This window comes from Brachyhypopomus gauderio, chromosome 20 (genome assembly GCF_052324685.1).
Source record: "Brachyhypopomus gauderio isolate BG-103 chromosome 20, BGAUD_0.2, whole genome shotgun sequence".
Taxonomy (NCBI): Eukaryota; Metazoa; Chordata; class Actinopteri; order Gymnotiformes; family Hypopomidae; genus Brachyhypopomus; species Brachyhypopomus gauderio.
Genome location: NC_135230.1, coordinates 14,077,674 through 14,100,580, shown reverse-complemented (window position 1 = coordinate 14,100,580; position 22,907 = coordinate 14,077,674). Strand labels below are relative to the sequence as shown.

The 22,907-nt window shown below is 43.1% G+C and overlaps 2 protein-coding genes across 3 annotated transcripts in view; both read left to right on the top strand.

Moving 5' to 3' along the window:
- Positions 1-749: 749 nt before the first annotated feature.
- lig4 (ligase IV, DNA, ATP-dependent) lies at positions 750-5,488 on the top strand. 2 transcript variants are annotated; one of them, XM_076983065.1, is made up of 2 exons: positions 750-1,045; positions 2,308-5,488. In XM_076983065.1, exon 2 carries the CDS (start codon positions 2,323-2,325, stop codon positions 5,050-5,052), a length of 2,730 nt encoding a protein of 909 aa, XP_076839180.1. In that variant the 5' UTR covers positions 750-1,045; positions 2,308-2,322; the 3' UTR covers positions 5,053-5,488. The 2 variants fall into 2 exon arrangements, with proteins under 2 accessions (XP_076839180.1, XP_076839181.1); XM_076983066.1 differs by having other exon boundaries at positions 758-895.
- A 7,286-nt stretch (positions 5,489-12,774) lies between these two features.
- The window catches only part of nalf1a (NALCN channel auxiliary factor 1a), a 40,665-nt gene continuing 30,532 nt past the window's right edge, over positions 12,775-22,907 (top strand). The window contains exon 1 of the mRNA XM_076983321.1: positions 12,775-14,065. Within this exon, the coding sequence (XP_076839436.1) occupies positions 13,355-14,065 (711 nt within the window). The 5' untranslated portion in view covers positions 12,775-13,354. The remainder of the gene's footprint in view (positions 14,066-22,907) is intronic.

Below are 22,907 nucleotides of genomic sequence, written 5' to 3'. Positions count from 1 at the left end.
ATGGGGTGACAAATTTGGCTTTGGTCATTGCATTGAATATCTACAGTGTTCATTGCGGTCCTATAGACTGCCCCACTAAGCATTCCCTATTGATGTGTATTGAGTACTTAAAGTTGGATTCTAAATATATAAAGCCTTTATAGTGAGCACTGTGTTATTTTGGCTTCAGTGTGAGATAGCACATGAGCATATAATCCTGGGTTTACAAAGTTTCAATTACTGAATTAGTTTGAGAGCCTTGTAAATTGAATATAACTACAATATCAGAACTTTGAAACTCACTCTATTGACTAATGTGTCTGTGAACAGATTCCAAAAGAGCTAAATCTTCCAAAGCTCGTTCATTATGTCTGAGAAAGGATTGAGGCCCCACCTCTTGGACGTCGTAGGATTTACAATGCAAAGAAACGAAAAGGCACAGAAGATGCACAGGCGCATTCTTGATGACTACATTCGTTTTAAAATGTATCTTTTGTTCATACTGACAAAAATACATTTTGTAGTCTAACATGCAATGCGGGGACATTGTGGTATATTCCTTATGTCAATTAAATAACTTTAAATTGTGCAAACGCAGTACACCAGTTCGTATTGCACCGTTCCAAGAGTAAAACAAAACTGTTCTCCGATCAGAAAGAACATTCCAGCACTTTATATAGTTAGCACACTATAGTGTGCTAGTTAGAAGACAAGTGATCTGCGTAGATATGTGCGCCGCGCGAACACACCCATAAAACCTCTGTCGTCACTTCCTGTCGTTACATCACGGCGCAACAAAAATCTGTAGTTAAATATTATAAAATGGTTATTTTTATTACATTTAGAATCAAGTAGTTAATACACAGTACACGAATACAACCTCAAATACTACGATATCAACTAGCTATTGGATCAGGTAAATGCTAATCCATTAGCTCCAAACATCACGGTTTCCAAGGAAGAATTTAGTCGTCGACTTCCACCATAACACGGAAAATAAGTAGGAACAACGAAAAGTCCGGAAAGTTTGTCCTGTGAAATTTGACCAATATTCGTGTATTCTCAGGTTTGTTGATTTTTGGTTTTCATTTTATAGATTTATTTGACGTTTATTATATCAGTTTCAGACCGATGCAAATCAAGATGAATAACAAATGTATTATTAGCTAGCCAAGCTGCTAGCTAACAGCAGATCTAACGTTACATGCAAAACTATTAACATGATTACTGACAATAATCCAGTCAAATGTGTTTACATGGTAAGGAACGCGACGACGCCAAACGACAACAGCAAGAAAAAACATGTTTACATGATGTCGGGGATAATAACCTCAGCAGTAGCGCAAAATGTCAGTGATGTACCGATTTGTCGTACTGAAGCATAGGTATGGCAGGCATGAATCTTTAGTGAATCTGATCATGATGAACACTGTTGTGTTCACTACGAACTAACTAAAACTATTGTGTAGAATAACGGCACTTGAAGAAGTAGAACAAAAACGGAATTAATGTTGCCCAGCTAACAGATTAATTTAATAAATTAATTAATTCAGTTGATGAAGGTCTAAAGCGCCCCCCCACACACACACACGAAACTGAATGTAATAAAATATTTTTTTAAAGTCATGGTGTGTTGGTAGGGAACTGGTCTTGTGTCGTGGGTTCGTGGTACACAATTTATAAAATTGTGTATTTTATATAATTTTTTTATTTTATATAATATTTATGTATGTATATAATGAGAGTGTACATAAATTTACAAAAACCTATGCAGAAACTAAAGTAAACAGCTGACCGCTCAAAAAGATAGGATAAATCAAACCGCATGGTATCCTGCTTAGAGTGTTGCGTTGTAATCATCAAGCACAATGCTCTTATTCATTTCAAGATGTTGGTTGTGTATTGTAATTAATCCAGCTGATCCCATGCACCATAAATGCCTCCCTAATTAAAATCAGCCACATGTGAATAATAATAGCAATAATGATAATGACAACAATAATTTTAGACTAAAATTATGCATAGCTGGCATTCATTTAGTAATGATTTTCAAATATTGAGTGTGCATGGGGAATTTAGCTGAATATCCTCTCATTTGTTAGCTGAAGCTTCTGTGACCCCACAGTGATGATCTAATCTTCATGTGTGCGTAAAGCAGGCTACGTTGTGCTGCTCTGACTTATATTTAAGCAGTAGGTGATGTCTGAAAAAGTGTTGCAGATCTAAGTAGGAAATTACCTCTTCAGATTGTTTAGGACAATTAAGTACATTTTTGAAATATATTTTTGTGTATTGACTTGGCATTGTTTTTGTCTTTTTGTCCCAAAGACACACTCAATAGTGATGGAGGGAACATCTGAAAGTCATGTCACATCACAAACATCAGTTGCTGCTCAGGTTCCTTTCATTGACCTGTGCACAGTCCTTGAGAAGATCCAGAAAGCGAAACTTCGACCTGATAAAGCCAAACTCTTAGGAGATTTCATTGCTTCATGGAGGTGTTTTCATGATGCCCTTCACAAAGACAGTCCCAGCACTACAGACTCATTCTATCCGGCCATGCGTCTCATTGTCCCTCCATTTGAAAGGGAGAGGATGGCTTATGGTATTAAAGAAAACATGTTAGCCAAACTCTACATTGAGGTTTTGGGCCTCCCAAAAACAGGACCAGAAGCAAGCAAGCTTCTCAATTACAGAGCTCCCACTACATCTCAAGCGGAATCAGGAGACTTTGCCCTTACAGCTTATTTTGTCCTCAAAAAGAGATGCAGAGGCCAGGGGAACCTAAGCATTCAAGAGGTCAACAGCTTCTTAGACTCAGTAGCTATAAATAATGCCAGCAAACAGAAAGACCTCGTGAAGAAAGGTCTTTTAGATCTGATTACTCAGAGTTCAGCAATGGAGCAGAAATGGCTCATTCGTATGATCCTGAAAGACATGAAGCTCGGCATTAGCAAGGAAACGGTGCTCCAGGTGTTCCACCCAGATGCTCCAGAGCTCTACAATGTTACCACAGACTTGGATAAGGTGTGTAGACAGCTACACGACCCCTCCATTACGTTGACCGATGTGTCTATTGGTCTCTTCTCTGCCTTCAAACCCATGCTGGCAGCTGTCGCCAACATCCGCCAAGTGGAGAAACAGATGGGGAACCAGCCCTTCTATATTGAGACCAAACTGGATGGTGAACGCATTCAACTTCACAAGGATGGGATTGTATATAAATACTACACACGCAACTCGTTTGAGTACACTCAGCAGTTCGGGGCCTCGCCACTAGAGGGATCCCTCACGCCGTACATCCACAACACCTTTAAGTCTCACGTGGTCAACTGCATCTTAGATGGGGAGATGATGGCTTACAACCCCACAACAGAGACCTTCATGCAAAAAGGCAGCAAATTTGATATTAAGAGGCTTGTGGACGACTCTGAGTTGCAGACATGTTTTTGTGTGTTTGACGTCCTGCTTGTCAATGACCAGAAGTTTGGAAACGAGCCGCTCAAGAAGCGTTACGACACCCTCCAGACTGTCTTCATGCCTGTCAAGGGCCGGATCCAGCTGGTGCCTAAAACCGAAGCCAGAACCATGCAGGAAGTTGTAAATGCCCTCAACGAAGCCATCGACAACCGGGAAGAGGGGATCATGGTAAAAAACCCCATGTCCATCTACAAGCCAGATAAACGTGGAGAAGGCTGGCTGAAGATCAAACCTGAGTATGTGGATGGTCTGATGGATGAACTGGACCTGCTCATAGTAGGAGGCTACTGGGGCAAAGGCAGGCGGAGTGGGATGTTGTCCCACTTCCTCTGTGCTGTTGCAGAAACTCCCAGTCCTGGAGAGAAGCCCACGGTGTTCCATACAGTGTGTCGCATCGGATCGGGCTACACCATGAAGGAGCTTTATGACCTTGGCTTGAAACTGGCCAAACACTGGAAGGTTTACCGCAAAAACGACCCTCCTCCAGCCATTTTGTGCGGAACCGAGAAGCCGGAGGTTTACATTGAGCCACGGAACTCCGTGATCATCCAGGTCAAAGCAGCGGAGATTGTAACCAGCGACATGTATAAAACTAACTGCACGTTGCGTTTTCCCAGGATTGAGAGGATCAGAGAAGACAAAGAATGGCATCAGTGCACGACCTTAGATGAGCTAAGTCAATTCCGCACGAAAGCCTCCGGGAAACTGGCATCCAGACACCTGTACGTTACGGAAGACCAGCCGGACAAAAAGAAGCGCAGGCTTGGGGCCAAGCCCAAAAAGACCATTGATGTTGTCGACCACTTCAGGTCTCAAGACCTGTCCGCAGTTACCAAAGAAACTGACATGTTTGAAGATGTAGAATTCTGCGTGATGAGCGGAAGTGACACGCATCCCAAGGCGGAGCTTGAGAAGGCCGTGGTGCGCTGTGGCGGCGTCGTGGTCCAGAACCCTGGGAAGGACACGTACTGCGTGATTGCTGGGGTGGAGAACATGAGGGTGAAAAACCTCATTGGTGCAGACCAGTATGATGTGGTTGGGGCCTCCTGGCTGCTGGAATGTTTGGACAGGAAAAGGGTGCTGCCATGGCAGCCACGTCACATGATCCACATGTCCCCTTCTACAAGGGAGAACTTTGCCAAAGAGTATGACCGCTATGGAGACAGTTACTTTGTCGACACAGACGAGCAGCAGCTGCGGGACATCTTCAGCAGGGTCACACCTGTGGACATGAAGGTGGCCACCTTGGCTACAGTAGAACAGAAGTATGGCTGGGACGATTTGCCCACCAGCATGTTTAGATCCTGTTGTGCTTACTTTGACCGGTGTGCTGATATCGGAGACCCAAAAAGCTTCGTCCAGGGGTCGTGCTTGGACACTCGGGCTCTGGAGTTCCGCTTTTACGGAGGCACCGTGGTGAAGAGACTTAAAGAAGGCGTCTCCCATGTTGTGGTGGCAGGGGAGGAGAGAATGCCGAACTTGAGGACATTGAGGCGTCTCTTTACAAAGAAGTTCAAGATTGTTAGAGAAACATGGGTTACTGATTCTATCAAGGCAGGACACATGCTGAATGACAATGACTACCTCATGTAATGGTGGAGGCAGGCACACCAAATGACAGCATTCAGAAACTGGAGCTTATTGATAATCATTGTTAAGATGATCGTCTTTGACTTTTTAGCAATAGTAAGGTCATGTGTGCCTTTTTAGATTACAATTTTACATTTACATAAATATGTGTATTTTAATTTTTGTCCAATTTCATTTGAATTCCTTATAGGAAGCGTGTATCATGTGAATAATTGCTTGATATTTTAATTTATTAGTTTTTACAAAACAAATTACATTTCATGATTCATAAAAATGGAAGAGACTAAGGTTTTATGTCTATATAACAGGGATGTTAAATAAAGATTGGTAAGGTGAATTAGAATGTTGATTGTATCGTAATTAATGATGCTTTGTCAGCTTGTGAAGTCATTCAGTATAATTACATGTCAAACCCAGTCTGTTTAGCTCGACACGTTTAATTTAGACAACTTGTTGCGAATACAGTGTATACATTCTGTGCATTGACTTTGAGATTTTTTTTGTTTGTGATCTTTAAGTAATTCTTCCAGCACTATAACATGATCTATACTGAAAAGTGATTTGCTCTTTCCATAATGATAATAGCAGCTTGGCTAATATTGGTTCTACAGGTTCAAATCAAATTTCTTTTGATTTGAGGATTATGTTCACATATGTTACATTGAGCTTGCCTGGGTTGTTTCTTTTTGCTGTATTGAAAGCATTGATGACATTCTTCCTCTAAAAGCATCATTTCAGTGAACCTGAAAATGAGGTTTCTCAGCATCATCCCCCGACACACATACACACACACGTACACACACACGCAGGGACATACATAGCTCTGAAGGGATGAGAGCAGCTTAAGAGCCCTTTATAAAAGGTAATCCAGGGGGAATGAAGAAATCGTGCTGTCAGAGGGGTTAGAAAGGGGAGGGCGGCCATGGCTGGCAGGTAGTAGGACGGAGGGAGTCTGAGCTGAAATGGCTCCCCTGAGCGCACGGCGGAGGGCTGGACCACCTCTAAAAGGTTCCTGTACGGAAAAGGTCAGTGAAGTAGCAAAGGCACTGACTGCATCAACCTGCGCTGTAATGTGTTTTTTTCTTTTTTTCCCCCCAGGCTCGTAGACGTCGCCCTTAACCACAGTTCTGTGACCTGTTTGTGGTCTGTCTTATTAGAGTTACTTTTAAGGTATGGGAAATGAAGGCTGATCCCAGATCAGCACAAATGACTTTTTAACTGTTGAATGACCTTTATCCAACCCTGGCTCTGGTTTGTGGTGTGTGGGTTTGGTCGTATTGTTTCTGAACTGTAGAGGGAGCACTTTGCTGCTTCAGGACCAGTTATGGTGTTTTGAAATGTACGTTTGGTAGAATAGTTAAGTTAGTAGAAACTACATGGCCTAACAAAATGCATTTTTTCTCAAACTGATATAACTTAAAAGCTATGTACCTGTACAGGTGAGTTAAAGGTTTGTCATAGGACTTGGAGAAGTTTTTGCTTTTTAACAGGACAAAATATGATCTGTTGCTCCTACTTGGTACTTGATGGTTCAATTCTCAGAACAGTAGAAGTCTTAATCAGTTAGTAGTGGTAATTGGACATATCTACTAAACATTCAGGAGAAAGGGTATCCATTGCTTCAGGCCTTGTCAAGAATAAATTGTTGGGAAATGGTTATGTGCCTTTGACAGAAATGAGGCACCCCATGTAGAGAGCCAGCAGACGTTTACTAATAATGGCTAGATTTGCCTTGCAAATGAATGTTCCTTGGCTCTGGGGACGTGCTACCTTCAAGCTGGGAATCCACTGCCTGCTTTTGTATAACTAAGCCCCCCCTCCCTCACAAAATCTCCCTCCAGTGTTTCAAGGTCCATTTCTGTATAAAAAGGCTCAAGAGCAGGACAAACAATGGTGAAGATGTGGCTTTAGCTTCGGCCTTGCTTCACCCCTCTGGCAATTTTTCAAATCTCATAGGCAGGTTACTGAAAGGTGAAGGATCTTGCTGGAGCCATTAAGGGAGTTCTGATGTTTACGTGTCTTAAGCACACGCCCACGGGGGGTATGGATGAGCCCGCGAGTCGAGTCCTGCAGCAAACCGGCACGGAGCGTCAACATCCGCTTTTGGGGAAACGTTGACGGCGCTTCACCTAATGTGTTTATTTACGAGGCGTAGAGGATATCAAGGTGAACAGCCTGCGGTATTTGTGTTTGCGTGCGCACAAATGTGTGCGCGTGTGCTTCTGCCTAGCTGCAGAAGTGGGCCGTGGCGACGGCGTCTGAATGGCGGCCCGTCCCTTGTTACGCTCCGTTTCTAATCTCGTTTGAATGAAGCGGAATAAAGAGGCGGACTCGGACGCGGGTCTGTGCCACCGCTTCAGTCCAGCTGGCTCTCCTCGCTTGTGCCTTCTGCCAAATGCTGATATTTTTGCTATTATCATCGTATCCAGTAGCGTCAGGCCATCGGACATCTATTCAGGGATAGCCCTGTAATGGTTCCATTATTGTATGTGGATGGGGTGAGTCCCTGGTGGCAGACACCTGGTCCAGTTAAAAATAAAGAAAGAAAAGAAAGATGAATTTAGAAGAATCCTGCATGTAATGCGTTGGTTCCTCACGACGTCACGTCGAGCTGTTGCACGTGGAGCATTTACATTGATTCCATGGCGCTTCCTCTGCATATTATTTGGGATGTTCTCGATGCATGACTGTCTCACCAGTGTCACAGGGCTCAGTCTGCCCCTTGGATTCACTTACGAGGTGTACCTACTATAATACAGCTAGAGTCTGGGGGTCCAATGCGACCCAGCTCTCTCTGAACTGGCTTTCTCCTCTATGGCCCATTTCTTCGGTGAGGATAAACCCGTAGTCTGAGTGATTAAGTGCCATCTTCGACCTCCTTCTTAACTTTCCTTCTGAAGTGATGAAGCTTTTCTTAAATAGTTTCTTGAGGAGATTCTGGAATTGGGGACAGGATTGAGAGAATGGGGACATATCTTGTTTGTTTGTCTTGGTGACACTAAGTTCATTAAACATCGTTGTAGTTAACAGCCCTGGAAAATTACATACTTTGGTGGAGTTTTCATGCCAAAGGCTAACAAATGTTGTGTAATCACTGTTTCTTTGGTAAGGGGTCATTCACCCCACCTCCTGTAGTTTGGTTTCTGTCTTCTTCAACATCCTTTGTTTTCCTTCAGCATAAAAACAGATAAACCTTGAAATCAACAAAATATCAATTTCATTTTGTTTTTCTGATTATATTGTGATGTGCTGATTATACAATCCCCTCCAAATGTGTTGGGACAGTAAGGTTGTTCACTGAAGACATTTGGGTTTAAGATCAAAAGATGAGTATTGGTCAAGAGTTCAGAATTTCAGCTTTTATCTCTGGGTATTTACATCTAGATGTGCTAAACAATTTGGGCCATATTTTCTGTTTGTATTAGACCACAGCATTTTTAGGTGAGCAAAAGTATTGGAACAAATAATCTTGGAAGTAAATAACATTTCGTATTTGGTGGCATAACCCTCCCTTGCGATAACTGCCTCAAGCCTGTGACCCGTTGACATCACCAAACTGCTGCATTCTTCATCTGGGATGCTGCGCCAGGGTTTTACAGCAGCTTCTTTCGGTCCCTGTTTGTTTCGGGGGGTTTCACCCTCCAGTCTCCACTTCAGGAGGTGAAATGCTCTTTTGGGCTAAGGTCAGCTGATTGACTTGGCCAGTCTAAAACCTTCCACTTATTTCCCCTAATGAAGTCAAGTCCTTTATTTTATTGGCAGTGCGCTTTGGGTCATTATGTTTCTGCATGATTATAAACTTCCTCCCGATTAGTTTGGACGCATTTCTCCATAAATTGGCAGACAAAATGTTTCTGTACATTTCAGAATTCATTCAGTTGCTACTATCATTATTTACATCATCAGTAAATATTAAGGATCCTGTTCCATAAGCAGCCATGCATGCCAAAGCCATGACGTTACCACCGTGCTTCACAGATACTTCGGATCATAAACGGTTTCCTTCTTTCTCCGCACTTTGGCCTTTCCATCACTTTGGTAGATATTAATCTTGGTCTCATCAATCCATAAGATTGTGTTCCAGAACATTTGTGGCACATCTCTCTACTTCTGTGCACATTCCAATCTGGTCTTCCGATTCTTACTGCTGAAGAGTGGTTTGCATCTTCTGGTGTGGCCTCTATATGTCTGTCCAAGGGCTCTGATGGATTTTTCTTCTTTTCTCAGCTTCAAAATGACTTGCCTTACTCCCATAGACAGCTCTCTGGTCTTCATGTTAGTTTATCCTCTTTAATAAGAAACTATAGGTCTTTATAGGTTTAAAACCAGGCTAAAAATGTAGACAACTCGTGCAGAGCTATTTAATGTTTGAACAATCAACCTTAAACGCAACACCTGGAAAACACAAAACACCGTTCAGTCACATGTTCCAATACTTTTGCTCACTTGAAAAATGGGTGGATTCAAACATAGGGTGTTATGTCCTCAGTTGTTATAAATACATATATATCAATGCGTTACACACACACACACACACACACACACACACCAGGGAATGCACCCAGTGTCATATGTCAGTGAAGTACTGAGATGGTCCACATTCCACTATTATTCCACTACTGTAATATTAACTCCACTGTTGTCATTGTGCCTTGAAAGTAGGCTCATACAAAGCATCTTTGTCTTTGGGATTTGATAACGAAAATGTCAGCTAGAAGAAGTAGTGCCCTTCTATAAATATTGCACATGCACAAATGTGATCTGAAAGCATATTTTCACCCATCCTATATATCTAACCTGCATCAGCACTGGTCCAGGAACATGTCTCTTTAACGCATTCATTTTTCAGAGGCCTTCAGGTTCTAATATATCCAGTTCTCCATCACCACATTCTTCGATGGGCACTTTGCCAAGGCATGACGCCAAAGTGACGTAAAAGTTTTCTTCTTTAAACGCTGCCTCAGGCTGTACCATCTGGATGGATCTTTCACCTTTTCTTTAACAGAGCACGCGAGACGGACTGGGACAAACCAGGATGGTTTGTGGGAGGGCTGGTTTTGATTGACAGATGAACTGGCCACATGGAGTGCTCCCTATTGCTCATCTGGTTGGTTGATTATTGTTTAATCACAGTTACGTATGGTTGTTAGGTCGCTAGAATGTTTAAACATTCTTTAAAGATTCTACGTGCCTTACATATTTCTTCAGTATCAGTTAAAAGGCTTTACCCCCAAACTGGTGACCTTAGACATTCTTATTCCACCCATTGTTTATATGTATATTGGCGACATTCATTTATGTTATGTGCTTATATTATGTATTATGCCTTTTGCCTTATGGATATGTAAATACCGCTTTTATTTTCAACAGCTGATCACTGTCTTTCATCAGTCAGTTAATATTTTTTACCTTCCCATTGATAAAGCCCCAGTGGGTTAGCTAAAGAACGCCTGTGTCAGAAGCGTATTGATTTTCTGCTTTGTCTGTGGATCGAGCTGCCTGCATCTTCCGCTGGTCTCTTCACTGTGAAGAGAGCAGACTGAGTCTCCACTCATTCACACTGTGCTCAGTCTGCTTTGCCAAGAGCCTCATCCCTCCACTCCCCCCAATATGTATGAATATGAAGTATTGTGACTGAATGAGTTTCCTTTCATGGATTTCTAAACATGTCATTTCCAAAGAAAAATGATTCGGTTTTGAAATCAGATTTTACAAGACATGGAGTAGTTTGAAAACATTTTCCTGTCTAGATTAACATCCCTAACTATGAAAAAGAAGATGAATAAATCATTTTACATCCACGTAAAACTCTGTGTTACTTAGGAAAATGGAATTAGTGACTCAAAACAACAGTTGATTTCAATCAGCACGGTCAAATCAAAACTCACAGATTTTTTTTTTACCTACATTTTTTCTTCCAGTTGAAAGACAACTCAGTATGTGTCCATGATAAAAGAGCCATGCAATGTCATTTTCTTGTAGAGGTTTGTAGAGGTGGTCTCTCTCTCTCTCTCTTTCTCTCTCTGAGTTTGTAGAGGTGGTCTCTCTATTTCTCTCACTCCCCCCCTCTGTCTCTTTCTTTTGTATTATTCAGCTGTTGTCAGAGTTTAATAGGAGTAGTCAGGGTAGCCTTCTTTGATGCTGGGAGATTCAGACAAACAGGTCCCTCTGGCTGAGTTTTACAAGTCCAGCAAATCTAGGCCAAATGCTACATGCCAATTTCAAAGGGCTGGAATATTTCATTTGAAAATAAGCAGGTGGTCTCTCTCTCTCTCTCCCTCCCTCCATTTCTCCATATCACGTGACTGTTGAGGTCTCCCATGTGATTTTCTAAAACCACAGTATACCATATTATATAATATCACAAAAAGAACACTTTGCTGTTTACCTGCTTGCCTCGATGTTAAGGCAGTAGTACTACTCTGACTTCCTGCAGTAGTAATCTACAGTGACTCCTCCAGTCAACCAGACAGTCTCTCCTAACCAATCAGGAAGAGAGGAGCAGTGAGGCGGGATCTGTTTTATCTGTTTTCAAGTCATCAACCTACTTTCATGGTGAATGTTACGAATTGAGTTGGTTGTTGATCTTTTGAAACTAATGAAGATTTAAATGACTCATATTTTTTTCTTTTTGCTTTTATGTAGGCCTATGTCAATAACAATTAATCTAATTTAATATTAGCACACAACTTGAAGCAACATGATCTATATCATGGGTATAAATACGGTAGAATTGAATGTTTATAGTGTAATGTGAAATTGCTTTTATAAGCAGCCCACTTCTAATCCATTATCGGTAAATATTTGGCCACCAGCACGTTCACATCCCGGGCCACTTTGGAAGATATCTGGCAAAAAACACGGACGCTTAGGACACATATGCTCGTGATTAGACCCTGCTCACGTGTCAGGCTTTGGGTCAAAACATGCTGTGCGTGTACACGCGGGCATGCGCGTGTGCGTCTGACAGGTTCATATTATACCATATGGTTGTCCACTGTGAGACAAAATAGAAAAGCACCGACCAACCACTGAGTACCTGCCCAGTGCTTTGGCTCGTTTTTCTGAAGCCTTTATGTGAAGTAGACCAGTCTCTGTCCCAACCACGAACGCTGTAGAATACAAGTTTATAAATATTATAAGTCTAATCAGTATAAGACATGCTTATCATCCTAAATTCTAAAATAATTCTAAAATACGAAGTGATATGCGCTGTGCTTCACGGATAATAACATTCGTTTATATCCCCACCGCTAATGAGCGTTAACCAAATGGAAAAAAAACTTAAAAGTGGACTCCTTTTCTACAGACGATTGCAAAAAAAAAAAAAAAAAAAAAAAAAACGACAGTGCTGTGGGCTTCAAGTGGACTGTGCCGCTACCAGCTTTTACGACATTTAAAGGGCCCTTAACTATCATTTGTTCCTGGGAGTGTTACGATGTCGCTGCCATACAATTTACATACAAGATAAATTATGTCCACTTGCCCAAATTCATAGGATGTCAGTTTCAACCCCCCAAATCACCTCCAAATCTATATAAGACCGGAATTGTGTTTTGTTCTAATTATTTAACATCTAAATAGTAGTAGAGCAGCCTATATCGAGTATTTTGTTGGTTTTCTTTTTGCATTTTTTAAAACATTGCCCAAACATGTCGTTATTTTAATTGGTGTAAAACCTGTTGATACTGTTGATTCTGAAATAGAAAATGGTCACCGCAGATGGATGTGCTGGTATCAACAGTTTGCAGGTTCCTGCCGGTGCGCCAGGACGGATCAGTCAAAGCGCTTTAGGTGACGCAAACGATCCTGTTATCAGTAACTAGTTCAAGGCGAACGAGGTGGCACCTTAACATTGGACCAAGATGACCGCTAATATCGGGAGAAAGAAGCCCACCTTGCACGGACACGGAAGCGAAAATCGAAGCGTTGAAACAAGTCCCTGCGCCTCTAAGCAGAAACCCCGGAATCAGGGCGAGCGGCGAGGTAGCGGCTCCAGCGTGTAGCGGCTCTGCGCAAAGGGCGAGAGAGGAACCGCAACACACGGAAAGGGAGAGACATGTTGCTGCTGATAACGGGATTGTTCTCCAGAGCATCGCTGAGAATGGGGATTCGACAATGTACGCAGTAATCCCCCTGAAAATACTAATTGATTGGGAATCGCAGATAATCGCGGAGGTAAGCCAGGACCACTCGCAAGCCATCGTTTAGTGGGAAAAATACGCAAGACAGACTTCACGTCAATGACTATTGTGGCAGAAAAGCCCCCACGGTGGAGTCAGCTAGTGCTGCGCGTTTCCAAAATATGACCAGCGGTGCTTGGAAGTGTCGGCAGCGAGATGACGGCTTAAAAATCTGGTTCGCACCCCGCGAGAACGAGAAGCCATTCACCGACTCCGAGAGGGCCCAGCGATGGCGACTGTCATTAGCATCCCTCCTATTTTTAACAGTGTTGCTTTCTGATCATCTGTGGTTTTGCGCCGAGGCCAAAACGACCAGGACCCGAGACAAGGAGCCCGATAAGTTAGCCTCAGTGGACACTGGCGCAGACCAGAGCGTAAACCACAAACCCAATCTCCCTTCAGCAAACAGCAGCCTCAGAAGAAACGAAGATGCTATTTTTATAGAGAATTCTACCAAACCTACGTGGACACTAGAAACTTGTCACGCGGATAGTTTATCCAAAAACTGCTTCACTTTTGTCGACGCTGACCACTTGTGTACGGGCCTTTCGGAAACGAACGGCACGCGGTCGGTGAACCTAAGCGACTGGTACCTTTCCTTTTGTAACTCTTATTCTCTTATGGATTTGCTTTACGGGTTATCGAGTCCTGACAATTTGACCTGCAGCCTTGACGTGATCATGAACGGCGATCTGTCCAGATGCAGTCTGTGCGTCCAGGCGTACCAGCGCTACGACCTGCACGCTCAGGAGAAATACGAGGAATTTGAGATTATGACAGAAAGATACGAGACGGATGTATACTCTGTAAGGACGTGCATGGACGAATGCAAGGTAGGGCTCGCGGAGCACTATTCTCTCAGTCTATAGAGTTGGGTCTTCCAATCTAGTCGTCATGGTAACTGATGACAGTTTCATGGAGATGGTTATTGGTTCTTGGTATTAGATACTTGCTTGATTTAACTACTGTGCGACCGTTGCGCTTATATGTCGCCAAAAGTCTCTTTGCAGGAGAAAGAGTATCAGGATGTCCTTCTGCAATAACATCGAGATTGTTCTGGACTAATTTAAGTTCTCGTTTTCTCTTGCAATCATATTATTGTAGGCAACACAGTAGCTTATGTAAAGAGATCAATACACCGGCTGCATTGTCGCGTGCAGTTCTGGGCAGTCTTAAAGATTGACGCTGATCAAGGTTACTCTGTGCACGAGCTGCTGCACAGCCAATCTTTAACGTATGTGCGTCATTCTATAGCGCGCAGGTGCCGGCGCCTTTCTGACTGTGCGGAGGAAACGGCCTACAGGCGCGGCAGCAGCTCCACCAGGTGTTCGTGCCCGTCCGGCCCACTCCACACTGAGTGCGTTTCAATAACACTAATAGGGCGACGGTGGTTTCTCGGCTCATCTGTCAGAAGAGCTTTCCTTCATTTAGCTTTGTTTGCACATCACTCCGCGCGCGCTGAAACAGCGAGCCCTCTTAACCACCATAAACTTGACATTAAGGTTAATTTCGAGCTACTGTTGTCATCTTAAACGGATCACTCCCTGCGAGGGGAAAAAAGGCCCCAAATGGCTCGCTGCGTGGTTTCTGTGCTGATAAGGACATGATAATGCCATATTCTCTACTCTTTGTTGCAGGGTTGTAATTGATAGTCAAACATTTACCGAGAACCTGGCGCGAGGCACCTTTTAAAATGAAGCAGCGAGTTGGAGATAAGCTGATGAATAAGAGGCTGACGTGTTCTGTTTCATCATTGGTTAATTTGTCGAGAAAAGATTATTGTTCTCTGCGTTATATCAAGAGTGTGTGGAGAGAAAGGAACATTCGCTGTCCATGGTTCTGAATTCGGCCCATTAATGAAGTGTTTTAAGTGCCTGGCTTTTGGCTAAACTGCAGATTACTTTATCTTTGTATTTATATATGTATGCGGTTCAGAGGACCCCGGCACGAGCGGTTGATGGGGCGTAATGGTACATTTAATATCTTTTCCCCCTACCGGTTCGCGATTAAGTACGTCATTAATGAAAACAAGCCGGATTGAAGTATATTGTACATGGCTACTAAAACAGCGTTGCCTCCTACGTGTTCCAGTGTGATGATCTGACAAAGATCAGACTTAACCAGAGTTACAGATGATTTTGCAGCAGTTACTTTACGATTCCTTACAAGCAGAAGGTAGAATCTTTTTGGAAGTGATAAAGTCATAAATTATTCTTGACACGCAAGATGCTCATTACAAAGATTACAAACGAGGTACAAAAGAGTAACACGAACATACTTCGATACCGTAATGCCGAAACTGATAAAGTTCGAGGGCTACTGCTGTCATAGATTCACGCTTCAGTTCCACGTGCGGAGAAGGGCAGGAAAGCTGCCTTTTCTACCGCAGGTGTGTAATGTTCCCGGTCAGAGAGGCCAACACACACTGCCACCTGTTATTCCGTTTGAAATGTCTCCAGAGCAAACAACGATGCAGAGACGTGACAGGCGGCCACTTATTGTTCCAAGACCGTCGGTACAGATGGGCTGATTTCCACGACCAGACGTGAACACAATATCGATTTTACATTTTAAAACATTTAAGAGGATCGCGTTTCATAATATTATGAGAACATGCCGACCACTAGTAGTTAATTCATATGGTAACCAAGCAGTGGGTGAACCGTGTTTAGGCCTACCATATCATGCAGTTTTTCTGCCACGTCATTATTACAGTGCTTAAGCCTGATTATTTTGCAGAGTGTTAATTTAGTGTCATTTGACAGAGCATTATGTTGGATCATATTTAAAAAGGACCATTTATCAAGAAGCTTCCTGGTTTAGCCTGACAATGCCCCAGTTGTGAGGCACCTCAGCCATGTTTTAGTTGTACCAGTCAGATAAAGCAACAGGTGGAATTCGATAACACAATATAATTATGCATACAAATACTGGGCACAAATTTTTTTCCACAGAATTAACCATAACGAAAGCAAAACTGTTCAGTTGGACATTTCATTATGCGTCATGTGCGCAAATAGCTTTTTATTGGGGAAAAGACCTGGTGTAAAAGGACCATGAAATTCTACATTGAATCTGTATGACAGCATGTGATCAATGCTTTGTTTTCTGAAGAGAATCATAAATGATATTCAGATCTTATCAGAGACTTTGATGGGAATGCAAAGTCTTGGTCTCCTCCTACGGCTGATGTTGTGATGTTCCTTCTGAAAGCAATCGCGAAAGTACCCGGTTCATTCTCAACACACCAGTACAACAGTTGTCCTGAACAAATCTGAATGGAGTTATTGATGTGGAGGAAGGTGGCTTTGCTCAATTTGAGCTTCTGAGCAGACAGCTGCAAGATATAGTCAGCTGTATCTGTGAGCGTAGAGAGAGAGTGTGTGAGAGAGAATGAATGAGAAAAAGAGAGAGAGAATGAGAGAGGAGAGAGAAAGAGGAAGAGAGAGATGGAGAGTGAAAGAGAAAGGGAAGGAGGAAGAGAGGTAGAAAGAGTGCGAGAAAGTGATAGAAAGAGTTAGAGAGATGGAGAGTGTGAAAGAAAGTGTGAGAGAGGAAGAGAGAGAGAGATTGAAAGATAGAGAGAAAGAGATAGAGTAAAAGAGAGAGAGAGAATGGGTAATCACTGTCACAGCCAGATCAGCCCTCAGGTTGATTTAATCAGCCACTGCGTCTGCACCACGACTGACTAAGTGTGGCAGGAAGTGGCGCTTACATGTGTGTGCGTGCGTACATGCACGCGTATGTTTGTCCTTGTGTGTGTGTGTGTGTGTGTGTGTGTGTGTGTGTGTGTGTGTGTTGGGGGTCGGTCAGGTGGGGGGTGGTCATTTGGGGGGGGGGGGGGTGAATTTAAATATAACAGATGTAAACGTGCTCTTCGTCCGGGCCAACCATTTACAGAGGAGGAAAACACACCAGGTGATGGGAGGATTCAGACATGTTCTTGCTCAATGCTGTGCTATTCTTATCCGACGCATTGAGTTCAGTGCAGCCGCGGCTGTGCTGTTGCTACTTTTAGCATGTCTCGGACCACGCTAATGCCTTCCCGCCTGGACGCTGTAAGACAGGGTGAAAACCGCTCCGACGGCCAGGGTTCCTTCCACCAATATGGCTTTTGTCTCATTTGTGAGCCCTTGAGTCCCTGAGCACGGAGAAGGCGGGCAAACGGAGCGTGCGATGGATGGGCACACTCCGTCACGTGACCAGCTGCTCACGTTTAGCCGTCGCTGCCATTTTATTGGACATCCGGGTTGTCCAGATATCAGAACGTGTTTTCAAACCAAGAACCGATTCTGTCACAGTGGTTCTGGCTGGTTGGCGGCTGTATCGCAGAAACGTTTAATTACCGGATTGCAGTTAAGCTGCTGCTGTTACACTTACTGCCATAAACCAACCACTTTGTTAAGTGACTCATGTCTTAAAATTGTTTTGAGTGTGGAGCCGAGTAGCATCCGTATGTCACTACGTGAACTACACGTTTCATGCTGTAGCACTGGTGTCTTTAAACATTAAGCTTTCTTTCTTTCTTTCTTTCTTTCTTTCTTTCTTTCTTTCTTTCTTTCTTTCTTTCTTTCTTTCATTTTCCACTGTAGGCACTTCAGCTTCTCAGAGCAGAGCGAGACATTATGTTCATGCACAGGCTACACTAATGTAATCGTAAAACTCCCATTCTGAAAGTTGGCCCCAGCTGTAACCTGATAATGCCAGTAGTGATTGAATTGCTCTCTCAGCCTACCATGGCCTTAACATCATTGAATCTTCCCTATGGCATTCCACATCGGCTATTAGATAAGATGAAGATGGGGTTTTAAAATGCAAATTCTGCTGATCTAAACTCTCACTTCATCATATTTACAGAGGCTCCTGGCTCATATTTTGTGTCATGCTCCTTCAGGCTCAGCTACTGCTGCATGTGTCTCATTGCAGACTCCTCCTTTGTCTCATTTCCAGCTGAATTGAAAAATGAGAAACGAATGAGACAATGAGGAAAAAAGACAACAACAACAACAACGAATTAAGACCTGCGGAAACAAGACATTAAAGGCGTGTCACAGTTTTCCTATATGAAATCAAAAACCCCTGCACCTTTCTTAAATCACACTAACATCCCTTGTGTTGTTGCATAATATGTAAAATAGGTTCAGTTGGCCCAAAGTTTACAGTTTTTTGTCACGGGTGTTACTAGATCACTAGATCTTTTATTTGATTGCCAGTTAAGGAGCAGGTCCACCACTTTGTTACTAAGCAATCACAGAACGCACCTCAACACTAGAACACACAACCTTGCTCTGACGATAACGATGTGGAGACGATGCGGAGACACATAGCAGGGAGCACACTGCTGCAACAACTGACAGGGACATGCTGGGGTTGTTTCATGGAGAGAGAGAGAGAGAGAGAGAGAGAGAGAGAGAGAGAGAGAGAGAGAGAGAGAGAGACAGAGAGAGAGAGACAGAGAGCCAGAGAGAGAGAGAGAGAGAGCAGTGGTTGCAATTAAAATGGAATAGAATTCAGTAACAGTCCTGAATACCTGACAACTGCCACTTTGTGTGATTGGTGGCATAATCTCGTGATTTTGTAATAATCCTAATGGTGGGTGTCCAGATTAGCAGGGGGAATACTCACAGCTTGAATGTTCATTCGGCACCTCGTAGCTTTCCTGAACTTCACAACTGGCCAAAGTGTCTGGATAATGACGCTGTGTCCTGCCAACCATCTTCTTAGCTTAGGATGACTTCAGATGAAACACAGAGAGGTGACACCGAAAGAAAGATTAAGCATTGAATTAAACTTTAATCTACGTTAATAATGTATGGCGGGAGTAACCATAGGCAACTATTGTGCAGCTGCTTTTAATACACACTGCTTTCCACAACACTCACAGCTGGTGCAGTGATTTTTACATAAAGAAGCCATACGGACGCTTTGGTCTTTAGATAAGCCGGTAGACAGCCACCCATTGCCTCCACCTCTAATAAAGCTGAGCTTCCCATTGGCTGAGGCTGAAGTTGGGGGGCGGGGTCTTATTACAACTCCCTCACCTACTTGGTGAAAGCGGAGCTGCGGAGTGGCTTGGTCCTGCAGGAGGGGCGGGGCTGTGCGGCGAGGCCGAGGCTGGGGTCAGGTCTCCATGACAGCATTAAAATGCGAAGCATGTTTGCTCATTCATAAAAGCCTGCCACGGGCTTCTGCAGCCTGCCAGCGTGGAACACACAGGCACGCCAAGGTCAATGTCCCCGAGCAAGACTGCTACCGATGAGGAGGATCTGCAACACACACACACACACACACACACACACACACACACACACACACACACACACACTGTAGCACTTTATAAACATACAGTATGCCAGCATGCATACACACAAAGGCATACACACACTGCAACACTGTATAAACATATATCATGCCAGTATGTATTCGCACAAACACACAAACACACACCCACACGATCACAGCAGACCTCCCAGTCCACCGCGACCCGTCCCGGTGAGACGCTGGACTCATCTTCGCCTTGCGGCAGTCATGCTGAGACTCCAGCGCTGACTGGAGCTCCGCCGATGAAGGTCACCATGCCACAGTGTGGGTCAGCTTCGCCTTTGAGTGCATATGTCACCAAGGAGACAGTACAGCAAATTAATCAGGCACCGCGAGTTTGACGTCAATCTTCATTCACCTTCTCCCACTGCCAACAAAGGGCTGTGAGACACCTTGATCAGTCAGAGTGTAGCGTGCAGACCTACAGAGCGCCTCGGTCTGAGGTTCTTTGCACTGCAGGAGTCTGGCGGCTGTAGTGTACTGCAGCACTAAATCAGACTGAGTGATAAAACATGATGAAGTAGATTTAGGCCCTTTACAGGTCATGTACAGATAAGTTTAACAGCAGCTATGGCCTTAACACGGAGGGCTTCCTTTAGTACGTCTGCCTGATAGAACACACCAAACCCGTTTAGACAGAATAACAGTCGCTAAGTCATCTTGTAAGTTATAAAAGCCGTGTAAGAAATCACAAAGCAGTGTTCCGTATTATTGTTCACTGTAACGTTGCAGAAAAAAAATTTGATTTACACACTAAGTGCAAAATATCTAAGGCTGCCTGGTCATAGCTGAGGGGAAACACTACACCAGACTGCAAAGCCTAGGAACATATATTTTGCCTCTACATATCTATCAATATTATTTTAACATTTGCATGGTTTTTAAATTGGCTTTGGCACTAAGATTAGAAACAAAATAAAGGCAATTTACATGTTTTTTGGTTGGCTTATGGTTTGTAATGAATTGCATAATTGCAGAATTTTGCCTATAATTTGTATTAATATGATCTCAGGTGTTTCTATGCAACATAAATAAAATCATATCTCTTGTAAAAGCTGGTAAATTTGCCAGTAAACTGTGCAGTATATTTACAGCATCTCAAACATACTGTGAACGTACAGACCCCGGAGAAAGCAGAGACACAGTGTGTAGAAGTTTCAGGAATGTTAGCCCCAGAAAAACATCTTTGTTTGTGCCAAGGAAAATAAAAATAAATATATCTGAGCCAAGAGGTTCGGTCCCTGCACCTCTGTCATGAGGTAGAAGGCCAGTGTGTTTCCCGAAGCATCAGCTGTATTGGCTCTACTCAGTTAATAGGAGTAGGTAATCTGAAGCACAGTGCTCAGAGATCATAGCCTCGCTCACATGCTGGCCACTCGTCTGCCACATGCCGCTCTTTATTTGAGCCCCGCCCACCTCTGTGGTGGCACTCAGTAATGGCTAGATGGTTAACACCAAACAACTGCGTGGTACTGTTTGATGAGAGTCAGTGAATGGGCTATTATTTTACTCTTGCTCTTGATTAATGAAAATGCAACACTATGTTTGAGGTTATAACATTACCCCCGGGCTGTAGCACTGCGGGGTAATTCACTCCATCATCGTACCATTCTACCTAACTGAGTCCTTCTGCACATTTCAATTTAATTTATTTCTGTAAACCTTTTTTGTGCTGATTTTGTTTATTAAAAAAATAATGACTCCAACCAAAACAATTGCTGGTATAGGTTACTGATTGAGAAAGGTGGTTTACTGTAATATTCCCAATATCCACACAAATTGCGTGGAAATTGCATGGTTGGAAGTTCACTGCTTTCCAGGCAGGCTTGACGACCTCGGGATTGCTAACCAGGACTGTCATGGTTTAGGATGTGATGAGGTGGCCAAGGCAGAGAAGAAGGAGAAAGACCTCCATATGATGGTGGCATCTGTACCCATACTGCAGAGCCGATAGCACACCTGATGTGCCAGCTAGCTACTACTACTGGAGGGGTGGTGGGGTGTGCCAAACATGTTTTAGGCATGTTTTATGTATGTGTCATGTATGTTTTAGGTATGTTTGAGGTGGTGGATTTTAGGCATGTTTTTGGTATGTTTTAAGCACGTTTTAGGCAGACTTAACATATGTCTTAGTTATTTTTTAGGCGTGTTTGAGCACAGCTTGCCTGTTTTGCTTGTTGACATTCTATCTGCAACATGGCTCATGTTTCCCTTTGTGGATGCATCATCTGTTTTTCTGTCATTTTCATAACTTATATAATTTACTATGATGATTTATTTATTTCTACTCTGGAACTCTGGTAAAGAAATAATAAAAAGGTCTACATTAGGAGCACCCTTTAGGTGGCTCTGTGGACAAACCCTGCCTGTAGGGGTTGGGGGGGGGGGTGTCCTCTGAGGGAGACATAAGAGGGAGACATAAGAGACAAGACAGTGAGAGCAGGACCTGTAGCTCGAGCTAAAGCTAATTCACCTGTCCATTATATGTCCTGTAAGTGGTGCTAATGACAGTAATCACTCCCTTCCGATGGCACTGATGCTCTGTTTGGTCTACCACAGACAAGCAAAGTGGAGCTAACTGCTGAGATTATGACCGCTACACCCCGTCACACAGGAAACTACTGGCTACTCATACCTGCTCTCACGGCGGGTCATTTCGTCCCACCTCGCTAAGTTGAAGGTGTCATTACTGCGTGGTGTAGGCGAGGCTACACGATAGCTGCAGGGAAGGCTGGAACTCCAGCACTGCAGTCAGCTCAGGTCCGAAGATCTGATCACACCGACTTCGATGCCGCCGGAGACGGACGATACCAGTTCACCTTTCCGTGAACCATAGAATGGTTCTATCACTGTTGTCTGGTTTCCAGGGCAGCGTTAACATCAGAATCCAGCGTCCCTTTATGACAGTATGACGTCTATGTTTCATTTTGCTTCTTAATAACAATAATAATAATAATAATAATAATAATAATAATAATAATAATAATAATAATAATAATAATCATGCTTTTTTTAATTGGTGCCTTTCAGGACACTCAATGTGACTTTACATTACAGAGATTCATTAAACATACACAATGAATATGTGCCAGAACACAATTACAAGCAACAGGAAATAAAATCAAATAAGACAAAGTAAAACAATTATAACGAGTAAGACAGTTTAAAAAGATGTGTCTAAAGAGCAGTTCTGAATTCTAGAATGGAATCTAAATGACAAATATGGCAGGGGAGAGCATTCCAGAGTTTAGGAGCTCTAGCACCAACTGTGCTAAGATTGATGTCTGGTAACGATAAAAGGTCTGCTGAAGAAGACCACAGAGACTGAGTATCGATCTGAAGAAGATCAGTAAG

What these genes read in the sequence shown, in the direction of transcription:
- lig4 (XM_076983065.1), top strand. Translation starts at nt 2,323, where the DNA reads ATGGAGGGAACATCTGAAAGTCATGTCACATCACAAACATCAGTTGCT.